The 27,519-nt window shown below is 37.3% G+C and overlaps 1 protein-coding gene across 3 annotated transcripts in view; it reads right to left on the bottom strand.

Moving 5' to 3' along the window:
• The window catches only part of tanc1b (tetratricopeptide repeat, ankyrin repeat and coiled-coil containing 1b), a 183,619-nt gene that overhangs the window by 116,918 nt on the left and 39,182 nt on the right, over window positions 1-27,519 (bottom strand). For 2 of the 3 annotated variants that reach the window (XM_067409266.1, XM_067409267.1), the window contains exon 3: window positions 11,473-11,673. In XM_067409266.1, the coding sequence (XP_067265367.1) occupies window positions 11,473-11,673 (201 nt within the window). Of the gene's footprint in view, window positions 1-11,472; window positions 11,674-20,814; window positions 20,834-27,519 lie in introns of those variants that run through there. The other variant, XM_067409268.1, reaches the window with a different exon arrangement.

The raw sequence follows: 27,519 nt of genomic DNA, 5'->3' as shown, positions 1-27,519 counted from the left end.
CCAAGCCAACATCTCATTTTCATTTTGCCTAAAATAACTAAAACTAAAACATATAAATAAATAAATGCATAAATAAATAAACCAAGATAAGTGTGACTTAAGTGTTCAAATACATTTTTGAGGTTGTATTAATAGAGAACATACTGTACTTAAACACTAAAATATTTAAACGAACCAATAGTGTTATTTAATATCAATATCACTTCGTATCTGTACATAATTTAAGGGGAAATGTGAAGGGAAGCTGTACTTTTCTGTACCCAGTGACTTCTTGAACAAACATTTTTGGGTAAATTATCCCTTTAACACAAACAAACACACACACACTTCTCCTTCAGCTCTAATGGTGATGTACACTGCCATCTATGGACACCCGCAGTGAAATGCAAACAACATTTCCCAGTCCATTTCTTTTGGAATAAACAGTAACTTCCTTCTTCATCCATATGATATGCATGTAAACAACCTTTTAACTTGGTGTCAGTGGCACTGGTTATCTGTGGGACTCTAATGTTCTCTGACTGTTTTTCTTCAAACTATCACTGACATTTTGATATTTTCTTTCATCTAGCTAAGAAAAATTAATTTACATCATTTTACATTCATTTCCTTTCAAACCTGTATGACTTATTATTAATGACACAAATTAAGATATTTTTAAGTCCATTGGGGTCCAAACATCATTGGACCCCAGTGACTTTTACAAACGAACACCTTTTGGGGAAATGATCCATTTAAGGGGCTGTTCACATATCGTGCCTAAAAACACATGGAAAGCACAGCGCCTGCGGTCCCGTGGCGTCTGTCGCTGCTATGCAAAGATGAACGGTGTTCTCCATGATGACAATAAGTATCAGCAAAGGATTAATTGATTTCTAGCCCTTGCATTAGGTTACTATTAGATATATTTATGAAGATCAGAAATAAAAACCCGCCCTGTACAGCTATGATCAGCTGTTTGGCTGAGCTTTCAATGTTGATACGGAAAGGCCGAAGCTGATCGGTTGGGTCTTGTCACGTCCTGCGGTGTGTTTGCGGCATTCTGAAAAGTTGAGATGTTTTCATGCTTGCCGCGTGCCTACATTTTAAATAACGAATTTGCGCACACAAAAGTCGTGATATGTGAACGGCCCCTAACACAAATGAAAATAGAGTAAGAGAAGATATTGAGACTAGTGTTGTCACGATACCAAAATTTTGACTTTGATACGATACCCAACTTAAATATCACGATACCGATACTTAAACGATACTACGGCAAAAACCTAAAACAGCAGGAAAAGTAAATAAATAACATATGGCAGACCTTCTTTCTTCACCAGTGTGCAGGCTGATAATTCTGGATTTGAGCTTCATTGCCATGAAGTTAGAGTTAGATTTAATATAATTGTTAATGTTTATTATTTTCACGCTCCATAAAATTGTAAATTATTTGCTGTTGTGCTTTTTTATACATTTAAGTGTTTTTGACAGTAAGATTATTGTAAAAATATATATTATATATAATATATAATATTACTAATATATAATATCACTGTAAATAATTAAAGTAATGTTATTAAAGCATAAATTGGTAAAATATCTGTATATACCCTTCACATATTTATGTATTTTTAAATTAATTTTATTTTTGCAACCAGATATCACTTATTAAGCTAATACACCTCAGATCTGCTTGCACGAGTAAAATAAATAAATAACACTCATTTAATGTTTGAGAGCATATACATAATGCTGGTATCACATTCACCAACCTGTCGCTCTTTAAATTAATTGTACAAATCGGGATGTTTGACGGCAAGATGCTTTTGACTCCCTTCGCTTGCATTATATTGTAACATCTTTTGCAGACGGGCTTTGTGGTGTCCGTGGGCTTGCTCCTACTTTCGGCAATGTAAGCAAAATAATACCATATTTCGCTTTGTGCATCTGCTTTCTCAACAATTTGTGGACGGTCTGCAAGAGCACCTGTATTTGCAACCATACCTCTCGTTTCGTCACCATAAAAGTCGTTGCGCAGTTGAGAGGAATAAACACGCCTTAGAAGCAGCACGCTGCACGCACACTGCCCCCTGCTGTCGAACATTAGGAAATACAGCTGGCACTCAAAGTACCGGTACTAATAAAATGAAGAACCGTACCGTTTTTAAAAGCAGGGTATCGCGATACCTTTCTAGTACCGGTATATCGTGCAACACTAATTGAGGTTAGGGCCCTGTTTCCACCTGGTATTAAGATGCGTTTTGGTCGATCGGATCACAAATGGATGACGCTAAATACAGGGGTAAACGTTTTGAGCTTGTCCACTTTTGACCACTTCCAGAGATAGTTGAAAACGCATTTGATCGGATTGCTTTTGTAGTGTAGACGCTCATGTGAACGAATGTGTTCAAACAGCCACTAAAGATGTCTACTCTCCACCTACTGACCTAATGAGTAAACATTCTGGGAAGTGCTCTAGTCAGGTGGGATTTAATCTTTGTTGGCTGAAGACATGTTGCTAATGTACTGTTAAATGTGGTTAAAGTTACCATCGTTTCTTACTGTATTCACGGAGACAAGACTGGTGTTATTTTCATTTTTTAAACACTTGCAGTCTGTATAATTCATAAACAACTTCATTCTTTATAAATCTCTCCAACAGTGTGTAATGTTAGCTTTAGCCACGGAGCACTATCAAACTCATTCAGAATCAAATGTAAACATCCAAATAAATACCATACTTTCGCGATTAGACATGCTGCATGACGAACACTTTGTAAAGATTCATTTTGAGGGTTATATTAGCTGTGTGAACTTTGTAAATGCTGTTTAAGGCAAGCGCAAGCTCTGGGGGAGGGGAGCACCAGATTTAAAGGGGCGGTGCAGCCTGAATCTGTGCATAGTTAATGATGCCCCAAATTAGGCAGTTAAAAAAATGAATAAAAAAAAAATCTATGGGGTATTTTGAGCTGAAACTTCACAGACACATTCAGGGGACACCTTAGACTTATATTACATCTTTTAAAAAGACGTTCTACGGCACCTTTAATACTTAACTGAGAAAATAACTTGCAGTCTATATGGTGTTGTGTTAACTTTGATCATTAGTTTTGCTGTTGAATTAAAATGTCACTGCTATTAACTAATTAATATCGTGATATTGTGATATTCCCCTATCAAAACCAAATATAAATGAACACCACACACTATTACTGAATGCCCGCTCATGTATTTCCTTCCATATAATTCTTGTACAGGTTTTGGCTTCAGGGGAAAGAGAATAAATCCACACACACATCTGTGATTAAAATGCATGAGTCTCATCTCTCTGGTGGAGATCACAAACAGGTATTAACTCAGTCTGAGGTCCAACAGCAGATCTGAGATGCATGCAAATAAAGAGCGAAAGAATATAAATGAGAGGAAGAACAAGACAGAGAGAAGACAAACAACAAATCACTCAAATAGTGATAATGATGCTGCCTTCTAAGACACCTACTGCTGGCCACATCGAATCAAGAAAGACTATGATGCATTGCAATGAGATCAGAGAAAATATAAAAGATGCTGGATGAAGCAAGACCCATTTATAATAATAATAATTAATAAGCCAATCACATGACAGCAACTCAATGCATCTAGGCATGTAGACATGATCAAGATGATCTGCTGAAGTTCAAACTGATCATCAGAATGAGGAAGAAATGTGATTTAAGTGACTTTGAACGTGGCATGGTTGTTGGTGCCAGATGGGCTGGTCTGAGTATTTCAGAAACTGCTGATCTACTGGGATTTTCAAATATATTGTTATATACAGTATAAGTAACTTAAAATAATCAATTTCTCCATGGACAAAATGAAAAGGATTTTTATTTCTGGAACTCAACTTTTGTGCTCTTCTGATGTGGGTTGATCCACATAGACTTTAAAAGACATGGAGCAAAGTCAAAGACCTCATGACATGTTCACATTTGAGTCGGTCTCCCAAGACACAAGATCTTCTGTACGGACAACAAAAGGCACGGGAAGAAAGAGAGCGACGTGACAATACTCCTCTTTACTCTGAAATATCAGCTGTCTGTGAATCATGTATTCATGTATTTTAAGTGACGTCCACAGATGGAAGTTCGCTTTTGTGAAGTGAAATATTGAACAGAGGAGGTTGTCTTCCAGATCTGCTCAGAGGCCGTTTTATTGCGTTGGCCGGTCAATGCCACACCAACGCCACTGACGCCAATGTGAGCTCCAATCCAGCCTCAGCCGGATCATTCTGGTTCTGCAGAACCTTCTGAACTTGGAAATGTGTGCTGCGATTTCTATAAAAGACAATTGTTCTGATCAAACTCAGATATTTAAACACAAGGAGTATTCTCATATTTTAACCAGCTTTTGCTGATGTTATCAAACTGTTTTGTGTGAAATGTGCAAACTGGATATATATACTGTATATATGATAGATAGATAGATAGATAGATAGATAGATAGATAGATAGATAGATAGATAGATAGATAGATAGATAGATAGATAGATAGATAGATAGATAGATAGATAGATAGATAGATAGATAGATAGATAGATAGATAGATAGATAGATAGATAGATAGATGGATAGATGGTTAGATGGTTAGATAGACAGATGGTTAGATAGACAGATAGAACGATTGATATAATAGAACGATCGACAGAACGATAGAACAATAGACAGATAGACAGATAGACAGATAGACAGATAGACAGATAGACAGATAGACAGATAGATAGATAGATAGATAGATAGATAGATACATAGATAGATAGATAGATAGATACATAGATAGATAGATAGATAGATACATAGATAGATAGATGTACTGACAGACCTAAAATACTTTAAATACATGAATATAAAAATATAAATATATATGAAACATGACACAAAATGAATGAATTGATTTATTTGAACAGAATGTGCTTGAACTGACTCACTAAAATGAATCAAACTTATCAACTCTAACACTAGATAGATAGAATGATAGAATGATAGAATGATAGAACTATAGAACGATAGAACGATATATATAATAGAACGATTGATAGACAGAACGATAGATATAATAGAACGATTGATAGACAGAACGATCGATAAACAGAACGATAGAACGATAGAACGATAGATAGATAGATAGAATGTACTGACAGACCTAAAATACTTCAAATAATATATGAATAACAAAAAAATATATATGAAACATGCCACAAAATGAATGAATGATTCATTTGAACCAAATGTGATTGAACTGACTCACTAAAATGAATCAAACTTATGAACTCTAACTATGTTTTTGCTATTTACTGTAAGTTTAAATGTGAGGCGCTATTAAAACATCTCTGAATATTCTCATAATCACAAGTCATGAGATCACAAGGAAGAATCATGAATCTAGACTAATGACAATCTAAAGTAAATGGTCAAATAAAAAGCACATTAAAATCGTTGCAACAGTGCAATCATATTATTTTGTACAGTAGATCCCTCAGGGAAAAGCAATATAGCTGTAATTACAACATTTCATTCACACACAAGTACACACAGTGATATATAAACACAAACAGACACAAATGCTCATCTTGAACACTTTGAATCAGATCTGTGGTAACAGCCAAACATGCTGTATTCATAGAAGACATAAAAAGGAAGGTTATCTCGAGGAGCTAAACATCTTTTACAGATCCTCACGCAACCAGACTTCCTAAAAGATACTCCATCTCCAATTCCTCTGAAGACCTTCTCAACATCTGCTAAAACTATCCATCTCCAACACACTATATCACTGGAAAGACATGAGCAGGAAGTAATAACCCAAACTCTCCAGTAGAGGTCAGTAAGGAGGCAAAGAGGATGAGGTGAAACACGTGTCGGCTCTCACTCCTGATGAAAGCAGCACATAATATGTGCCAGCCTCATGTGATATGGCTTTAATAGGATCAATAACTCGCCGGTTTGGGGAAGTAGCGGTTGAGCTTAAAAGAGGGCCGCCACAGTTCGGCGTTTTTACTTCAGCTGCGAGGAAATGAGCTCCAGGATCGAGGTAATGATGCTGAATTCAGGATCTATTTTAGACTGAGTTTGGCTGAACTCTCATCACTGCACCTCCCAGTGTGTACAAGCAAATGGAGGTTGATTGCTGGATTGTGAAACTGTGTTTTTCTCAATAATATCATGGCAAGCTTTGGTGCCTTTTTGATGCATGCAGTGGTGCTTAATGGAAGCTTGTTTCCGCCACTAAACGGTAATTGTGATTTTTATTTCACAATTCTGACTTCTTTTCTAAGACTTGTGAGATATAAACTCACAATTGTGAGAAATAAAGTCACACTCTAAAAAATGCTGGGTTAAAAACAACCCAAGTTGGGTTGAAAATGGACAAACCCAGCTATTGGGTTGTTTTAACCCAGTGGTTGAGTTAAATGTTTGCCCAACCTGCTGGGTAGTTTTATTTAAACCAACTATTATTTACAAATTGCTATATGGCTAGCTTAAAATGAACCCAAAATAGTTGGGAAATTAAAAACCAGATGCAATTAGAGACAACAATAATAAACAAAAGGTGAATGTTTATTAATAACCTTTAATATTTTATTAATATAAATTTAATATTTTAATAGTTTATTAATATAAATGTATTAATAAGCAATTTAATAAATGTTTATTGTTTAATAATTATTCATTGAACATTAATAAATGTTCATTTCCAACATACTTTGGGTTAATTTTAATTAAGCAATACAGTCATTTTTAAACAATAGTTGAGTTAAATAAAACTACCCAGCAGGTTGGGCAAACATTTAACATTAGCTGGGTTAAAACAACCCAATTGCTGGGTTTGTCCATTTTCAACCCAACTTGGGTTTTTTTAACCCAGCATTTTTTAGAGTGCAGATTGGCGAGTTATAATGTCAGAATTTTTTTTTCACACGCACCCGGCCGTCCACGTGATGTAAAAGAAAATGTGATTCATCAGACCGGGTCACCTTCTTCCATTGCTCTGTGGTCCAGTTCTGATGCTCACGTGTCCACTGTTGGCGCTTTCGGCACGGGCACCCTGACTAATCTGCGGCTATGCAGCTCCATACGCAACAAAATGTGATGCACTGTGTATTCTGACACCTTTCTATCAGAACCAGCATTAACTTCTTGAGCAATTTGAGCTACATTAGCTTGTCTGCTGGATCGGGCCAGCCTCATGCGAGCCTTGTCCGCCCATGACCCTGTCGTCGGTTCACCACTGTTCCTTCCTTGGAGCACTTTTGATAGATACTGACCACTGCAGACCGGGAACACCCCACAAGAGCTGCAGTTTTGGAGATTCTCTGATCCAGTCGTCTAGCATCACAATTTGGCTCTTGTCAAACTCGCTCAAATCCTTTACGCTTGCCCATTTTTCCTGCTTCTAACATCAACTTTGAGGACAACATTTTTTTCCAGTGGCAGAAACAATATTCCATTCAAGAATGATGCGATCATACAGCTGACATGTTAATCCACCAATCAAACTTTGCTTGATTTTAAGTGATGTTTTGGGGCAGATAACAAATCAGCATGCATCAAAAGTGGTAGTTTGGTAAACATGAAATGTCTCATTTATTTTTACTGCTTGCATACTCAAACGCATCTCACGTATCTCAGCATGAGTCTCTGCACCTCTGACACTGTATCTGTACTGACAAATCAAAAAGTGAGAGATTGTAGGAAGTGCCCTGAGGCCCATATCAGAGGAACAGACTCCAGGATCTCCATCTCTCTCAGTGAATCATCCGGTGCTGCTGCTCCGTTTGCCCTGTGGCATCAGGACCTGATGCTGGAACTGAGCTGAGGTGAGATTTCTGCCCCCCATCCTGCTGTTCAACACCTCCTCGTGAAGATCTGAACAGCTTCTCTCATAAACACACTTACACACAGACTCCCTCCAGCTTTGCACACCATATGTGGCAGCTTAAAAATGAACCCAATAGTAAAAGAATAGTTATGACGCTTCTTAATGTTTTACTTTCACTCGAGTGTGTAATGTATCTGTTTGTGCATGTGTAAGACCTGCAAAGGGATTTATTCTATCTAACAGAGAACACTGATCCAGACCTGCCTAAAATCCCTCAAAGTCCAGATTTACTTTCTCAAACATCCACGTCGCAATGTGAAATATAAGCATAATGCCCAAAGGCATACGCAAAGAAAGAAGACGAGATTTCGGTGAATTGTAGTGTTGCCGAATTGTAGCGTATTTGGATGCGAAAGCAAAACTGAGGTTAATCAGTTCTGATCAATGTCTAGATCATTCGAACTGTGTTTACAAATGCTTTAAAAGCCTTGGAAGCTGAAGCTTGTGATTATGGTAAGGGCCGTTACATTTCCGACACACGCTTGAGGTGTTTGGCCAATCACAATGCACTGGGTCAGCTGGCCAATCAGAGCACTCTGAGCTTTTCGGGAGGAGGGGCTTTGTAGAAATCAGCACCTTTGACCTGCAATAACAGTATAAAGCAAAAAAAAACATTTAAAATAGCATAAAGACCCCTTTAACTTCTTATGACCTGTTCTGTATGAAATAAACCGGTCTTATTTCCTGATTTACCACACACAAACCATCCTCTGTCCACATGAAACTCATCAGCCGGCCTTTTGATGCTCCTAATAACAATAACTAATGCCAAAGATTCCCTTCGGCACAGCCGAATAAGGTTCATTCGGTCATTATCATCCAGGGTTTAAGACAATAACTCTCACATTATCTGTGTTATTACTTTCAGAATCTAAACAAGAGTGTCCATATGAACCTAATTTTGGTTATTTTTAAATTCATCCCTGCGAGTTTTCCCAGAAAATCCCCTACTTGAACAGATAAACACTTTGCATGATATAAACTTTGATGTTATAATAGTTAGTCACTAGGGGTGTGACGAGACAGTTAGCTCACGAGACAAGACAAGACACGAGATTGAGTTCACGAGAATGAGACGAGGTTTTCACACAGTATTCTTAAGAAATCCTCAATGATGAATTTGAAATGACTAATCGTCTTGTAATGAATGTCATTTCAGTTCTACTTTCTGAGTCTGAATTATCATATGCAGTAAAAGACAACAATACTCAAGCACAGTAAAAGGTTTTGCCACAAACTTCTTTCCTGTATGATTTCATTATTCTCTTCAGATCTTACTGTACATGAATTATGAGCTTCTACAACTTTTGACCTCCTAACTGAACTCCACAAATTGATCATAGAAATAAAAAACACAGTTTTATCTTAGTCTTAAGGACAAACAATAAATGCAACCATAATCGAAGTACTCTTTTAATATTCAAAGTGCAAATAGAGATCAATTTTTTCTTCAAGCATGATACAGAGCTGAGAGACGGTTACAACTACACAGCCCAGCCTGAGATAGCTTCGTATTGGGAGATATTTGCATGCATCAGGGAGCCGCTTTCAAAATGCGTCGTACTGAAATTGCATTTGAATGCACACTCGCGTTTTACTTTCTCGGTCTATTTCACATTCACGCATATTCTGTGAATAGGGAGCGGTGGTGCTGAATGTGGATTCTACAACATAAGACATTTGTCAGATGCCTAGGTTCTGTTGTGCAATGAATCCACCGCCATGGTTTTGTCAGTCATCTTGTCACGTGATCAGTGAACTCTGACTCCTGCTGCACTATGTACAACTCTACAGCTTGTTAAATAGTTTTTATTTCTATAAAAAGCAAAATGACAGTGGAGGCGTAATATGAATGTAGCGGTGGCATATTATATCCTAATTTCACCCTCACGCTTAGTCATGGCAATATCACGAGACAGCTTTTCACCTCAATGACAAATCTCCTCACATTTTGTGATTTGAAGGAATATTATCGGTTAAAAACAAAATGACAAAAATGAATTTGATTCATTTTGTGGTATTATCATTTTAAAAAAATTAAATATTTTTTTCTCCATGGCATTTTTAAATATATTAAAAAGTTTTAGTAAAAATATCTAGATTAATATGGATATATTAGTGAATATACACTTCTGTTCAAAAAATTGGGGTCAGGAAGTCTTTCCTGCTCACCAAGTCTGCATTTATTTAAACAAAAATATAGTAAAAATAGTAATATTGCGAAATATTATTACCATTTAAAAGAACTGTTTTGTATTTGAATATATAGTAAGATGTAATTTATTCCTGTGATTCAAAACTGAATTTTCAGCATCATTACTCCAGTCTTCAGTGTCACATGATCCTTCAGAAATCATTCTATTATGATGATTTGATGCTCAAAAAACATTTCTTATTATTATCAATCTTGAAAACAGCCTAAAATGCTAAATATTTTTATGGAAACTGTGACATTTTTGTTCAGGATTCTTTGGAAATCTATAGAAATATATAAATAGAAATCTTTTGTAACATTATAAATGTCTTTACTATCACTTTTGATCAATTTAATGCATCCTTTCAAAATAAAAGTATTAATTTCTTTCAAAACCTTTGAACGATATAGTGTAAATACTTAAAGTAACAAAATAATTAAATATGATTCTTCCTATAGTTAATTTAAAACTACACGCCAAGATCTGTGGAGGTAAAAACAAAAGCTCAATTTCACGTGTTTCCGATCTCTGTAATGAATCCCTCCCCCGGGGATCTTGTCCTTCAGGGGAATCTCATTTGGACGTTTATCTTTCCTTAATTGTCAGACTAATGAAATGTGCAAAGGGCAAAATCATTCGAGCATGTCGCCTGCTTCCGGTGCCTTCAAAGGATCAATCCCCTTTTCAAACAGAGGCGCTGATACAACACATGAGGACCAGATGTGAGAGAGATGCAAAAGTGACCACTGAAAAGATTTCAATCCTCTGTGCTAAATCCTCCAAAAACAAAGCTCAGGTTGAAACAAGTCCAGAGACAACCAGTAAAGTCCTTTGAAGATCTCAGCTGCTCATAACCTTGTCCCTAACACAGAGATGGTGTGGAAAACACCTCAGACTGTTTACACACACACACACACACACACGTGTTTGAATGCACTCACACAACTCACAGATGCTTTCTTTTACCTTTGACCTCAGATACATAAAAATAAAGACAATCAGAGCTAAACATATACACAAAAGCACAATTTAATACAATTAACAACTGGATTAACAGTCTAAAATGCAGATATCCAAAAGAAGAAATGAGATATATTTTGCCAAAAGTCTCCAAACTAAAGACAAATATCTCAAAATATGTACTTAAAATATCATTATTTTTATGACAATAAAGTACATTTTCCCACCAATTCTCATTATTATGATTAAAAAATATATATACTGTGACAAAATATTAAATTGTAAAAAAAAAAAATATATATATATATATGTAATTTCTGCAAGCAAAACCAAACAGAATTACTAAACAATGCAATTCAGCCAAAAAGTTGCAGACATTTTGATGCTTCTAAACTGATACTTTTAATAAACATCCCACCTGGAGATTTCTTGCACGGGCGAGCTGCCATTACGTAGGTCTGTCGGGGCAGGAGAGGGGACGAGGGGAGAGACATGGAGACGCCTTTAGCCAGGCTGAGTTTGAGGCCTTCGTCTGTGGGCAGGTATGGATGAACACCGCCGGGATCCTGCATCCCCCCGCCAGGACACCTCCGCTGGGCACTGAGCAGGTACGGCTCTCCTGATCAGGCACAAAGAAAAAAACTTGTCTCTTAAACAAAAAATGACAGTAAAATCATTGCAAATATATTCTAAATATTTCCAAGCTGCAACAGCATCAAAAGCATGGCTCCTCATCTGAAATAATCCACTTCCCAGCCTCAGTGAAACTGACGGGCATGTTTAACATTAACATGAGTTGACTGTCACTTCCAACAATGATGCTGGAGGACATTGATTCAGTCATCTTAATAAAAACACTGCCACTGAAACGGTTTTCACACCATCAAGGGAACAAAAACTAATTAGCAAAGCTCAATAATAAAACAGAACAACGTGTCTCAGATGTATTTTCATTACACGCTATTCACAGCACAGATTAAACCCTGCCTCTTTTCTCCATCTTAATGTTTTTTTATTATTATTTTCTTGCTTTTAATGTTTGGGAAAGTTTTAAAGAAAGGCTGTTAAACCTGATGAGCTGTGATTGTTTTGTGCCAATTTAGGTGAAATAAACTAAATGCTTTTGGGAAAACTCATCTATTTGGTATGCTCAGAATGTAACACTTGCCTACTAACTTGTTTCCACCATGTAATAAAAAAAAAGTTAATTGCGACTTTTTATCTGTGCTTTATTCTGACTTTTTTCACAATTGCGAGTTTTAAAGTGAGAATTGCGTGACAAAGTCAGAATTAGCTTTTTTATTTTTGTGTTTAGTGGCAGAAACAAGCTTCCATAGCGGAGTGTATAATGTACACTGCCTACTTTTAAAAAAATTAAAATTTTTACATACAGTACTAATTAAAAAATGGATTACACACAAAAAAAAAAACATTTCAAACAGTAACTTGCTACATAGTTGTTACATGACCTTATGCAGTAAAAAAAAATGCAATTGTGTGAAAATATCCTAAGTTCAAATAAAATAGTGGTTTTAAAAATCGCAATACAGTTTCACAAACAGTGCTCTTTTGCATACACTAATAACACAATGATAGTACATTATTCTGACCATAGTCTCAATTCATCTCTACTCCTACTCACTCTCTCCCACTGATGAAGAGCAAAACAAAGACATCTAATGTTTGAAAAGGCGAATAAATGGTGAACAACGCCAGAAAACAGGAAGTCAACGTGCCCTAGTCACACCTCCGCTCTCTTTCAACACCCACTGGGGTCACGAGCGTCCGGTCAGAAACAGTGCAATAAGTAGGATGTAGTAGGATTGCATTTAGATACAATAAATAAATAATAATGGAACAGGAGTGTTGGTCCCCAATCAGCTGAATAGAAAACAATGTAAAAATTGCAAGAGAATATGAAAGGAAAATAAGTTTTTTTTTTTTTTTGCAAATAGCAAGAAAATGTCCCAACTATTCCACACAACTCAAAAAAAAAAAAAGGTAATACGAGTCTCTGAGTTTCAGCTCAAAATACCCCATAGATTTTTTTGATTAATTTTTTTAACTGCCTATTTTGGGGCATCATTAAATATGCGCCGATTCAGACTGCAGCCCCTTTAAATCCTCGCACTCCCCACCCCGAGCTCTCGACTATAATACAGTGCATAAACAAAGATCACACAACTAATATAACCCTCAAATGGATCTTTACAAAATGTTTGTCATGCATGCTGCATGCATGCATCGGATCATGTGAGTATAGTATTTATTTGGATGTTTACATTTGATTCTGAATGAGTTTGATAGTGCTCCATGGCTAACGGCTAATGCTACACTGTTGGAGAGATTTATACAGAATGAAGATGTGTTTATGCATTATACAGACTGCAAGTGTTTAAAAATGAAAATAGCGACAGCTCTGTGAATATAGTAATAAATGATGGTAACTTTAACCACATTTAACAGTACATTAGCAACATGCTAACTGCTGTATTTCCTCGGGGGCGGGGTTTATGTAAATTTTGGGGTTAGTGATGTAACCAACCCAGGAAGAAGCTCGTTACACACTAACTAAAGTAAAAAAAAAAAAAAAAAAGTGAAATCATAATCAAGGACCCCTTTAAGAGAATGAAACTAGTGACGTTCAAACAATGTGAGAGTGAAATCATGACAGTGCTCATGTTATTCACCCAAATCTACCGTTTTATATTTCACTGACCCAAACAGATGTAAATCTTTCATGTTTGGAGGTTTGGCACAGAGAGACTTGTGTCACGAATCATTTGCAAAACTAACTATAAATTCTACAACTCTTTCCTTCCTTGAGACAGAGAGACAACAATGATGAGACATCGAACGCATAAAATGTTGCTAGTTTCAGTCAGATATGAGTGAAATAGGATTTACGAGAAACAAGTGAACAATTGTAGCATGATTGCACTGCTGTATTGATCAGAATCCACTTGTCAAAAACTGGTTCTGAAAGCCTCAAAGTGCTTTAAGTGATAAACTGAAAATGACTTTCAAGCCTCACTTTCATTGAGAGACAAAACAACGCTGAAGTCAAGCCTGACATTTAGAGTCGAGGACAGAGATCTTTTGTGAAACTCTGAGTCATTCTCTCGAGACACAGACCACAACACTGAGATTGCATATTTCAGACAGAAGGATTTACTCTTCATGCCACTTGCTAGACGGATGAAATGACTGCCCTGTCATTTCCTACAACCACAGACTGGAAAACAAGGGACACCATAAGAAAAAGTGTCAACCGAAAAAGTATAAAGCAAATCTCCTTGTGTCTTACCTTCTAAGAAAACAACTAAACTGAAATGAACCCTTATGAATGACACTCTGCAGTCAAATATCACTCCTCATGCAAAACACACAGGGGATTCACTGCAATAATGCCGCAGTACTATAATAATCAAGCTAATTTGGTTTAATGTCTTTATTTTTAATAATACTAGAAGCCAATTACAGCACAGTCACTTCCCATATATTGCACACCTACTGAGAGAAAAGATTGTTAGTGAAGAAATGTGCACGTTCATGCCCACCTAATGCGCTATTGGACAATGAGCTAATATATGCATATATTCTCTCACATCATTAGTTGAATAAGAAAATATAATTTTTGGTTGCCATACATCACATCCTGACTCACTGTATGACCCGCACTGTAGTTTTTTTGTATGATAAATTACCAAATAAATTAGTTTCAGTGCTCACTTAAAAGTTAACATAACTACTACATTGACGTCCTTTGGGATGTTTTAAAATGATGCCTACGTAGGCAGCTCATGAAGTTTGGTAAAGCACCTGAGACGAGCTGAATCATGACAGGCCAACCACAGACGGCCACTGAGAAACTAAAAGGGCAGACAGACTGAAGCAAAAACACAGAAAAGTAGAGAGAAAGGCAGTTTGAGGGACTGGTAATGTAAACTTACCACCCTACATGAGCTCTTTGGGTCCAAAGTAAACCACACGCAGAAGACCGATAATTTGAGCTGCACTGAAACCCATGAAACCAAACCTAACTGATTATACTGGTGAACGGACAACTGATTACAACCTCTCTAGACTTTCCTAGCCAGTATAGACTGAGGCTTCTAATTATAATAATCTGATTATATTTTAAAAAGGCTCTGATTAGACCAGGATTGATGTTTAATAGATATAATGTGTAAGGGAGAGACTGTGGTTTTATTTATTGTGAAACCTCCAGCAAAACCATGGATGGATGGATGGATGGATGGATGGATGGATGGGTGGATGGGTGGATGGATGGATGGATGGATGGATGGATGGATGGATGGATGGGTGGATGGATGGATGGATGGATGGATGGATGGATGGATGGATGGATGGATGGATGGATGGATGGACAGACGGAACTATGGATGGACAGACAGAACTGTAGATAGATAGATAGATAGATAGAATGATGAAGTGATGGATGGATGGATGGATGGATGGATGGATGGATGGATGGATGGATGGATGGATGGATGGATGGATGGGTGGATGGGTGGGTGGATGGATGGATGGATGGATGGATGGTTGGATGGTTGGATGGATGGATGGATGGATGGATGGATGGATGGGTGGATGGGTGGATGGATGGATGGATGGGTGGGTGGATGGGTGGGTGGATGGATGGATGGATGGATGGATGGATGGATGGATGGATGGATGGATGGATGGATGGATGGATGGGTGGATGGATGGATGGATGGATGGATGGATGGATGGGTGGATGGATGGATGGATGGATGGATGGACAGAACTATGGATAGATAGATAGATAGATAGATAGATAGATAGATAGATAGATAGATAGATAGATAGATAGATAGATAGATAGATAGATAGATAGATAGATAGATAGAATGATGAAGTGATGGATGGATGGATGGATGGATGGATGGATGGATGGATGGATGGATGGATGGATGGATGGATGGGTGGGTGGATGGATGGATGGGTGGGTGGATGGATGGATGGATGGATGGATGGATGGATGGATGGATGGGTGGATGGATGGGTGGATGGATGGATGGATGGATGGGTGGATGGATGGATGGATGGATGGATGGATGGATGGATGGATGGATGGACAGACAGAACTATAGATAGATAGATAGATAGAATGATGAAGTGATGGATGGATGGATGGATGGATGGATATAACGATGATAGAACGATAGATGGATGGACAGATAGAACGATGGATGATGGATGGATGGACAAAACAATGCATGGATGGATGGACAGACAATGATAGAACGATGATAGAACGAAGGATGGATGGATGGATGGATGGATGGATGGATGGATGGATGGATGGATGGATGGATGGATGGATGGACAGACAGAATGATAGAACGATGATAGAAGGATGGATGGATGGATGGATGGATAGATAGAATGATGTAGTGATGGATGGATGATGGATTGATGGATGGACAGAATGATAGAACAATAGATAGAACGATTGATGCATGATGGATGGATGGATGGATGGACAATGATAGGACGATAGATAAAACGATGGATGATGGATGAATGGACAATGACAGAACAGAAAAATAGAACGACTGAACGACAGATAAATAGAAGAATGCTAAATGTAAATGTAAAATCAAGTAATTTAGAGCAAAATCATACATCCTGATGTATCAAATACAGATAAAAGACTAAAAATATCAACTTTTCTTTCTTTCTATTATATCATATATTTCATATATTTATTTTCTATTATATAATTCTTTATATGAATTATTTTTAATATATATTATGTATTATTAATATATCGTTAAAATTATATTTCTATATTATCGAGCTCTAGAGTGTATTCTGAGGTGAATAGCTTCAGATCAGATGTGAGGGTGTATCTCTGGCTTCTGTGAGTCTAAAAGAGGAATAAATCTGGCCTCAGGAATGTGAGTCGTCATTGTTAAAGCCTCTAAACGCTGAAGAATAAAAGCCCACCAGCCCCTGTTTCACCTCCTCTCACACATACACACACACACACACACACACACACACTGAACAAAGGGACATAACCTTGAGAGGGATGAGCCCTATTCAGACAGAAACAGCCCTTTAGTATTCAGACTCTGTGGCTCAGCTTGTCACACATACAGTAAAGTGCCTGTGGAAAAGATTCAGAGTCACAGGCTCGTTCTGCTGGATCCGTTTGAGTTTAATTACTGACCTGTGGAGCACGCAGATTTATTTGAATTAATGCATTCGTTTGTGATCATGGGCTCTACTGAACGTGTACAGGACAAAAATGATGTTGTGTGCATCATCAGCGGATAATCTGAGAATAATTAATGCAGATTCTCTTTGTTAAATCAACAAAGGTGACTGACTGAGATTCAATGAGCGGCTGAAACCCCGGAGATAAAGAAAAACAGCAGAGAGAATAGAGGAGAGAGGCGAGAGAAAACTGAAAGAACAAGAAGAAAGGAAGACAGAGTGAAGGAATGGTGAAGGAAATGACAGAGTTAAAAAGAGGAAGATAAGGAAAAGAGAAAAGAAGAAAAAATAAAGAGGCAGAGCACAATGAAGAGAAAAAGAAAAAAGAAAGATCAGGAAGGGGAGAGACAGAGGAAGAAGTGAAAGAGAAGAAGAAAACAAAAATGAAAAGTGGAAGAAGAGGAAAAGAAGAGAGAAAGAAAAGGAAAGAAGAGCTAGAGAATAAAAAGTGGGAGAATGAAAAAAAGAGGAAGATAAAGAGAAAGATGCAAAGAGAGAGCAAAAGAAAAAGAGCTTAAGAAAAAAGAAAGAGCGAAAGAAAGAGTGAAAAGAAAAAGTGAAAGAAAGAGCTAAAAGAGTGAAAGAAAGAGCGAAAGAAAGAGTGAAAAAGAAAGAAAGAGCAAAAGAAAGAAAGAAAGAAAGATCGAAAGAAAGAAAGAGCGAAAGAAAGAGCGAAAGAAAGAGTGAAAGAGCGAAAAGAAAGAAAGAAAGAAAGAAAGAAAGAAAGAAAGAAAGAAAGAAAGAAAGAAAGAAAGAAAGAAAGAAAGAAAGAAAGAAAGAAAGAAAGAAAAAGATCGAAAGAAAGAAAGAAAGAAAGAAAGAAAGAAAGAGCAAAAGAAAGAAAGAAAGAAAGAAAGGAGTGAAAGAGCGAAAGATCGAAAGAAACAAAGAGTGAAAGAAAGAGCAAAAGAGCGAAAGAAAGAAAAAGAGCGAAAGAGTGAAAGAAAGAAAAAGAGCGAAAGAGCGAAAGAAAGAAAAAGAAAGAAAGAAAGAAAGAAAGAGCAAAAGAAAGAAAGAAAGAAAGAAAGGAGTGAAAGAGCGAAAGATCGAAAGAAACAAAGAGTGAAAGAAAGAGCAAAAGAGCGAAAGAAAGAAAAAGAGCGAAAGAGCGAAAGAAAGAAAAAGAGCGAAAGAGCGAAAGAAAGAAAAAGAAAGAAAGAAAGAAAGAGCAAAAGAAAGAAAGAAAGAAAGAGCAAAAGAAAGAAAGAGCAAAAGAAAGAAAGAAAGAAAGAAAGTTCAGCATTGATGTGATGTGAGTCTGGATCACACAGCATGTTATCAGACTTATTCAACTCACAATAGAACCCCAGGCTCACACACACACACACACACACACACACACAGAGTTTCCTCTCATTCACACACACTCACAGCTCTCTACAGAGATCCATTCAGACGCCTGATGCCTCCATCACTGACAACACAACAACAGACCGAGAGGACACGCCACTGTAATCTATTCACACACACTGAATCTGTGCTTCCATCAGCTGCATCACGTCCATTCACAAACACACTCATGCTGAAGTCGTTTTGTCGTCTGCCACTTCAAAAGCAGGATGGATTCTGATTGGCTGTCAATGTTTTTATCAATAATCAGCAGGAAAAAAATCACTGCTAAAGTGATTCCAATGATCCCGTTCCTCTGTGCCGTTATCATTATAGTTGTGCTATTCTTTTACATTTAGAACGACTGTTGAAACTAAATCTTTACTGTTATAAAAGACATCGTCTTTTAGGTAGGCAGCTCACTAGATTCTGGAAACGAGCAGGAGAGCCAAATTCACTCGGCAGAAAATAGTCATAATACACTAGAGACATTAAAGCCAAGAGAACATCACTGAAACATCTTCTATGGGAACATATTAGGCCGTTAATGCGACGGGATGCCACACGCAGACAGACATCTGAAGTCAAACCCACAGCTGAGTCAGAGCAGCTCAACACTGGCAGAACCGCCTGGAGTCTCTTTCCCAGCGGAGACCGAGAGGGCACGACATGTTCTAGTTCTCTTCATAACTGGTATGGGAAAAGAATTTCAGCCTAGGCTAGAGTGAAGCCTTACCCTCATGTCTTTATATGAGAAAGAATGCACTCTGACAGTCAGCTGGTAATAAATCAGCAGATGAAAAAGACTGATATATCGGCCGATATTTGGCATTTTTAAAGGCCCACTGAAGTGAACGAGCAGCGTTATTCAGTGTATTGACGTAATTTCCACTAAACAGGAAGACAGGGCAGGAAATATCGAACAGCTCCTCCCCCTTTTTAAAATAGCCAATAGCATTGCGTTTATATCACACCTCGGCCAGAGCCGTTGAGCTCGGTAAACCTCGTGTAAACCTTCCTGTTAATCGTTCCCTATCCCCTATATAGTGTACTATGCGCCATTCACCATGTAGAAAATAGTAAATGTGTGAACAAGTGACCGATTTCCGCTGCAGCTTCAGCGTCTATTTATAATGTAGGGGGCGGGGCTTCAGATTCTAGAGAGTATTTGATTGGACAGAAGATCGGATGAGAAGCAGAATCCACGGCAATGTCATGAAAATCCGTGATCCATTTTAGCGGAAGTGAAAAGAAGTTTTGAATGCTTATATTACGAATTTTGTCATTGTTTTGGAGCGCACCAGCTTATTCATAACATTAAGGTTATGAATAAGCTGTTTTTTAGCTTTTAATGTTCATATTAAATAATTTTAGGGGGCATCGGTTGATACGTTTTTCTGTTCGGCTGATATGGTGGAAGCGGGACTTTATTTTGAACGCTGATGCCTGAGCAAACAGCGCTCCCATTCTCTGACTTCATTTACCATCATAATACGTTATTCTGTTAACCACAGAAAGTAAAATGTATACGAAAAAGTATTATAATGTTTGCTTTTCTATTATTAGTAATAAAAAGGCAAATACTATAATACTTTCTCTCTTTACCTTCAGAATTCAGCAAATACGCATTTATATCATGTAAACAAATCTTTAATATTTAGGGCTGTCAAAATTAACACGTTAAAACATGCGATTAATTATTTCAGTTTAACAAGTTAAAAATATTTAACGCAAATAACGCAGCATCCATTTTTTTCTGTCATCCTTTAGCTACTGTTACATTATATGATCACGCTATCATTCATTCAAGTGCTATTAAACCATTCAAGCGTGACAAGACACAAACAAAGAACTTAAATCTGGACCGGCACGCTGTCTGTGAATCTCCTGTCTGTTCTCTTTCGTGCTTGAATGGACAAAAACACACAAAATTATGCCAAAATGCCTACTTTGTCGAGTATCCTCCTAAGCACAGTCTTAAGTGAGTTAAATAAAGCCTTAAATGACTGTAAAGAGTTGTGAGGACATCGGATATGTCTCAGATCTGCATCATGTGTGGCAGGTCTTAAAGTGACAGCAGCCTAATAAACCTACTGCTGTCTGTCATAATAGTAAAGGGTTAGTTCACCCAAAAATGAAAGTAATGTCATTTATTACTCACCTTCATGTTGTTCTACACCCGTAAGGCCTTCGTCAATCTTCGGAACACAAATTAAGTCGGAGTAAGATTCGGAGCGCCAAAGTCACATGATTTTAGCAGTATGGCATTTTGACATGTGATCCAAATCACTGAGTCAAAACAAAACATCAAAGCAGTGTTTTGAAATCGCCCATCACTAGATATCGTTGAAAAGTTATTTTGTTTTTTTGGTGCACAAAAAGTATTCTCATCGCTTTATAATATTAAGATTGAACCACTGAAGTCACATGAACTGTTTTAAATATGTTTTGAGTACTTCTGGTTCCTTCGAGTTCCTGGATCTTGAGAAGTTCAATGGCATTGCTGTCTATAGAGGCCTCACTGAGCCAGCGGATTTCATCTAAAATATCTTAATTTGTGCTCCGAAGATGAATGAAGGCCTTACGGGTGTAGAACGACATAAGGGTGAGTAATAAATAACATTATTTTCATTTTTGGGTGAACTAACCCTTTAATCAAAGAACAAAAGACAAAGAGAGAATAGGACGGCCAGAGGAAAGAAGTGAGAGAAAACTTAAAGAACAAGAAAAAAGGAAGACAGATTTCATTTTAACCTCCAATCGGCACAGAAACTGCAGAATAAGTTTGTAATTCTCAGGATTTGGCAGAAGCTTTGAGTTCAGGGAGGTAAAACCTCAAGCTATCATCAAGGGTTAATGCAGTCTGTCATATTGATAAGTCTCAGGGCTTCCATAAAAATCATTCCACTACAAAACATGACCTTACTTTACTGATGATGTACATCTCCACACGTCTCCTGTAAATCTCATGTAAATCTCCTGTGCATCTTAAAAAGATGTGTGACAGAATAGCTTTACAGATATATGCAGCTCAATGGAATCATTCACCCGTAAATGAAAAATCTTGATTTACTCACCCTCATGTCATTCCAAACCTGCATGACTGCATGATCAAACAATTGATTTAAAAGAGTAAACTCAAAACAATTCATTCACAAATCACTACATACAAGGACAGCCAGGGTGGATGAGAGGATTTTCAGTTTGAGTTCCACAGAAGAATGAAAGTCATACTGTACAGTATTTTTAAGTGAACTATCCCTTTAAAAGACGAAAAGCTAGTTGTTAGTATTGATTAACATCATATTAATCCCTGCTTTTAAGAACATATTTAAAGGATTCACTCACAGTAAGCCACATAAGCCATGAGGAGTGACAGTAAGAACTGAGATTACCACAGTTTTGAGCCCCTAAAGAACGCAAGAGTAAGGTTACAGAAGTCAAATCCTATTTGTTTTGTGAATAGGGAAATTTATTTTTAGTGCATAGGTCTGGACAGACCTACCATGAGCTCTGAGGCCGCCCAGTGATGTTTGGGTAGAAGAATCAGGGATTAACACAGACCATTAAACAGAGCGTCGAGAGCAGCTCAGTGAAGGTCACGGGAACAACAGCACAACTGCATGACTGGACATCAGAAAAACACAGATCAGCCCGCTTTTAGTGGAGCTACATGAATGCAAAGAGCAGCCCACCTCACACCATATACTCCCATCAGTAAACAAGCAGACGCTGCAATGAGGGGCCTTTTCAACTCCAGCACTGAACGCTCAACGTCATATGTTCATATGCTACCGTTCAAAAGTATGAGGTCGGTGAACAGTTTTAATGCTTTTGAAAGAAGTCTCTTACGCTCACCAAAGTTACATTTATTTGATCACAAAATGCAGTAAAAACAGTAATATTGTGAAATATTATTCAGTTTAAAATAGCTGTTTTCCATGGAAGCTTGTTCTCGCCACAAAAAAAAGGTAAATACAATTTTAAATACAAAATAAAAAATTTTATTTCACAATTATGACTTTTTTCCCTTGCAATTGCGGAGTTTTTAATCACACAATTCTGACTTTATATCTCATAATTCTGACATTTGAGTTATAAAGTCAGAATTATGAAATATAAACTTTTTTTCCCCCTCACAACTGGACATAATAACACAATTGTGAGTTTATATCTCGCAATTCTGAGAAAAAAGTGAGAATTGTCTGATTTAGTCAGAAATATGTGATAAAAAAAACTCTGTGAATTGTAAGATAAGCCGCAATTACCTTTATTTTTATTTTCTTACTTTTTTTATTTTATTTTATTTAGTGGCGGAAACAAGCTTCCATACAAATTAACTGCATTTATTTGAAATAATTTTATTTTATTTATCATTTTTATTTTTATTTTTATATTTTATTTTTCATATTTTTATTAGGCCTATTTTATATATTTTTTGTATTTTAGTTTTTACATTTATTTTATTATCAGTGTCTTGTTGTCTATATTTTTTTAACATTAAAAATATCTTTACTGTCACCTTTAATGAACTGAATGCATCCTTGCTGAATAAAAATATTATCTTTTTAAAAAAATTAAATCTTACTGACCCTAAACTTTTGAACGGTACTGTATATCATATGCATTCAGTTTTGCAATGTGTCTAATCTCACAGAATAATCTAACATTATAGTCTCCCACCGTCCCGCCACATCAGGATGAGAGTTCACAGGCGGTGAATGTGAATCAGAGCAACTATTAACCCCCCACAACTCTTTGTCATGAGGAAGAGGACAATGACGACGGGTCAGTAGTTCAGCCCGGCCTCTGACTATTCATCTAAACACAAAACTGCGTGAGACAGAAAGAACCTACTTAGAGCTGAAACATACAAACACTCACGACGAGCACTTCATGGGGTCCAAGCATGGGAATTGAGCGATTCTTTTCTCAATGAATCCATTAACCAACCATTCTTTTGTATACAAAACCAGGGCTTCCCAAACCAGATTCTCCCTGAAAATCAGCACAGAAAATCCAGAAAAAATTCTGCATAAACATGCATGAGTCATTCCAACACACTATTTCAGTGATATACTAGCCGTTCCCATTTCTCTAAACAACAGCGTAAGGTTTTGCAGTTCAACCTTCCATGGCAGCTCTGAGCCAAGATATCCTTGTAATCCTGATCAGGGAATGACATCACTCCCATTCCCTGCCAAATATGAGGTGGCTTTATTTGTTTAGCTTTTTTGTCCCCCTTTTCTTTTATTCTCGGGTTTCACAGACGTATCCAAGGTCATGGACACCGGCGCGCTGCACTCGGGACCTTGGAGGAGAAATAGGGGAAAAGAGACATGCTTTACTAGTCAGAGCTCTGGATGCCAATTAACCAGCTGGGAATGAAAGGCAAGTGATCAGGAAGTGAAGACGTATTGTATCAAAATATATAAATGTTTAGCTCATTTATTCCTAAAAAAGCTTGACTGAACTGAAGAAATCTTGACTGAATGATGAGAACCTGAATAGACTTGGACTGATATTTGACTGTGACGTCAGTCTGGCGGTTCAGTACAGTATAAACAAATGAGTTTTGAAATGAGATCTGTGATCATTATGCAAAGGAAATTGAATGCTGTGGCATGTTTATGTGTTGTAGTGAATCCTGTCATTATCTCTGCGCTGCTACTGTTGATTTTGTCTCAGGGTGTGACGGCTACCTGCCAGGTTTCTTCCCTAATGCATTAATCTCTGGCAGAAAAAACAGCAATAATTCATCTTACACAATGTAATAAGATTTAAAAGGCTCATGACATGAGAAATTAAATTTGCCTGCTCAAACGTCACGTTCCAAAACTTCCAAATACCTGCTGACGTGAGGCTGGCAATAACATCTGAACATGTAACCTGCCAACACTTAGATAGTCATGAATAAGTCATGAATCGGTCACAATGTGAAGCCGTTTACACAGAAGTCATACAGATTCAGTAGTAAAAATGTCTGTTTAAATCTAATAAGAAAAAGAATGGAAAAAGGTCATAAAAACAAAACAAAAAAAACTAAATGTTGGCTAAAAAAAAAATAAAACATTAATAAAAATAACTGCCCATTTAATTCTAATGATCAGAAATAGAATGGGAAAAAAAATAATAAAATTGGATGTTAATATTTTAATCAGACCTTAGGAAAATAAATAAATAAAAAAAGATTAAAGGTGCAATAGAACCCTTTTTCACAAGATGTAATATAAGTCTAAGGTGTCCCCTGAATGTGTCTGTGAAGTTTCAGCTCAAAATACCCCATAGATTTGTTTTTATTCATTTTTTTAGCTGCTTATTTTGGGGCATCATTATAAATGCATTATAAATTCCCCTTTAAATTCTCGCGCTCCGCGCCCCCAAGCTCGCGACTGCCTTAAACATTGCATAAACAAAGTTCATACAGCTAATATAACACTCAAATTTCACTGTTGTCCTTGCTTGCTTACCTGCACAACGTCTGATGATTCGGCTCTGTGCAGATCCAGACGTTAATACTAGCTTGTCTAATGCCTTGAACATGGGCTGGCATATGCAAATATTGGGGCGTACATATTAATGATCCCGACTGTTGCGTCACAGTCGGTGTTATGTTGAGATTCACCTGTTTTTCTGAGGTCTTTTAAACAAATGAGATTTACATAAGGAGGAGTAAACAATGGTGTTTGAGACTCACTGTATGTCATTTCCATGTACTGAACTCTTGTTATTCAACTATGCCAAGGTAAATTCAATTTTCAATTCTATGGCACCTTTAAGAGCTTAAAAAAGCCAGGTCAGCTCTTGATTTGTGTTTTTTTATGTAAGAATAGGATGCCATATTGTCTTGTCATTTTAAAAGATATTAAAAACAAAGAGGGTCTTTAAAAGTGCTTTGGGACTAACGAGTATGAACTGGAGAGAGTGCTTCCATCCACATCCAAACATCATGAATATGTGCTTCACATGGCTCCGGGGGGTTAATAAAGGCCTTCTGAAGCGAAGCGATGTGTTTGTGTGAAAAAATATCCATATTTAACAAATTATGAAGTAAAATATGTAGCTTCCGCCAGACCACCTTACGTATTCAAGTTACGAAGAAAGTGTAAACTGGCATCGCATCAGTTACACCTTTTTCCGAAAGCTGAATAGGGAAGGCGTAAGACGTAGCGTAAGCTTTGAGAACTCCAAGAGTTTTACACTTTCTGCGTACATTGAATACGAAGGCAGCTTGTGCGGAACTTGTTAAATATGGATATTTTTCTTACACAAACACATCGCTTCGCTTCAGAAGGCCTTTATTAACCCCCCGGAGCTGTGTGGAGCACATATTTATTATGGATGGATGTGGATGGAAGCACTTTCTTCAGCTCATACTCATTGCCATTATAATGCATCAGGATATTTATTAATATTTCTCTGATTGTGTTCATCAGAAAGAAGAAAGTCATACACACCTAGGATGGCTTGAGGGTGTGTAAAGCTTGGGCTAATTTTCATTTCAAAGTGAACTAATCCTTTAAGGTTTGTACAGTTACATACACACACATTTTTTTTACATATTTCACATATTACAGCAGTATAAATGGCATAGAAGAATCTCTACCATTGCATGGTTCACAGAGGCCAGACTGAGCTCTAAGTAAACACAGTTTAAAAATACACAAAGAAATCATTTGAGGAAGACCTGCTCGAGAACCAGAAGCCTCTGAACACCCAAGAGGTAGCTATTAGCTGGGCGTTGCTGTAACCGCACACACACACACACACACAGTGTCTCTGAGGTCTGGGAGTTCAGGTGTGTCCTCACGTGTCCCAGCCCAACTCTCACATTACCAGACAAGCAGAATAAAGCTCCATGGGAATGGACATGAGTCAGGGCCACACTGACGACGTTTGTTTACAAGACCTTGGCAGGCAACATGCGGCAAACTCGTTTTCAACCTCTCACCTTCCCTTTTTATTCTTTCACTCTATCTCCTAGTCATTCATTGGCTGTTGATGCATATTACCGCACACAAAAGTAGCATGGTCCAATGGGACTGGGTTGCAATATGCATCACTAGGTGCCAAAGTTTGACAGGTATTTAAAATTTTGTTTAAATCATTTTTACTAGAAAAATAAACTAGACCGCAATACACTGCATGTATTTATTTTTTTTATAATAATAATAATAATAATTAAGCACATTTTCCATCCACATTTTCTTTATTGTAATGCAACAACTAAAAACTAAAAAACTTGGACACATTAAGGTAATGAGTATTTCAGAGGAAATTGTGCTGAATTGTCATGAAAATAATGTCGAAAATGTAAAAAAGCTTAATAGATTTAGTAGAAAAACTACATACACTATATGCACGCACTAAAAAACACAATATGTGACATTTTTTTCCCCCAACATCTCACCAACACAGATCAATCTCTAGGAACTAGATGGTCAGTGTAAGCAGTGCATTATGGGAAGGCTGGTCAAGCTGTCTTTCACTTGTGGCCCTCACTGGTCTCTTATAAATGGGGTCAGTGTGGGTTTGGGGCTCTCACACACACCTGTGACTCCATGTCTGGGCAGACGTGTCCGCGTCTGTCAACAAACTATCTCTAAAATGGCATCCCGGAAAACCACTCTGACGTAGACGAGATAGAGGTACAGCATGATATTAAAGGCCACAGCTGGATAACAACATCACGAGTGGAATTTTCCAAGAGGTTTCCTCTTTATTATCCTTGGATCAGTGGTCTGAATAACAGGGGATGGTCAGGTGTAAAGAAAAACCATTCAGGCCCTGAAATATCTTGGGTAAAATCAAGACTACAGTCAAACACACCTTTGTGTCAACCAGCAGAATACACAATTATCTTATA

Source organism: Chanodichthys erythropterus, chromosome 14 (assembly GCF_024489055.1).
Source record: "Chanodichthys erythropterus isolate Z2021 chromosome 14, ASM2448905v1, whole genome shotgun sequence".
NCBI lineage: Eukaryota > Metazoa > Chordata > Actinopteri > Cypriniformes > Xenocyprididae > Chanodichthys > Chanodichthys erythropterus.
Note: the sequence above shows the minus strand (reverse complement) of the source record. Positions and strands in the feature narration are given on the sequence as shown.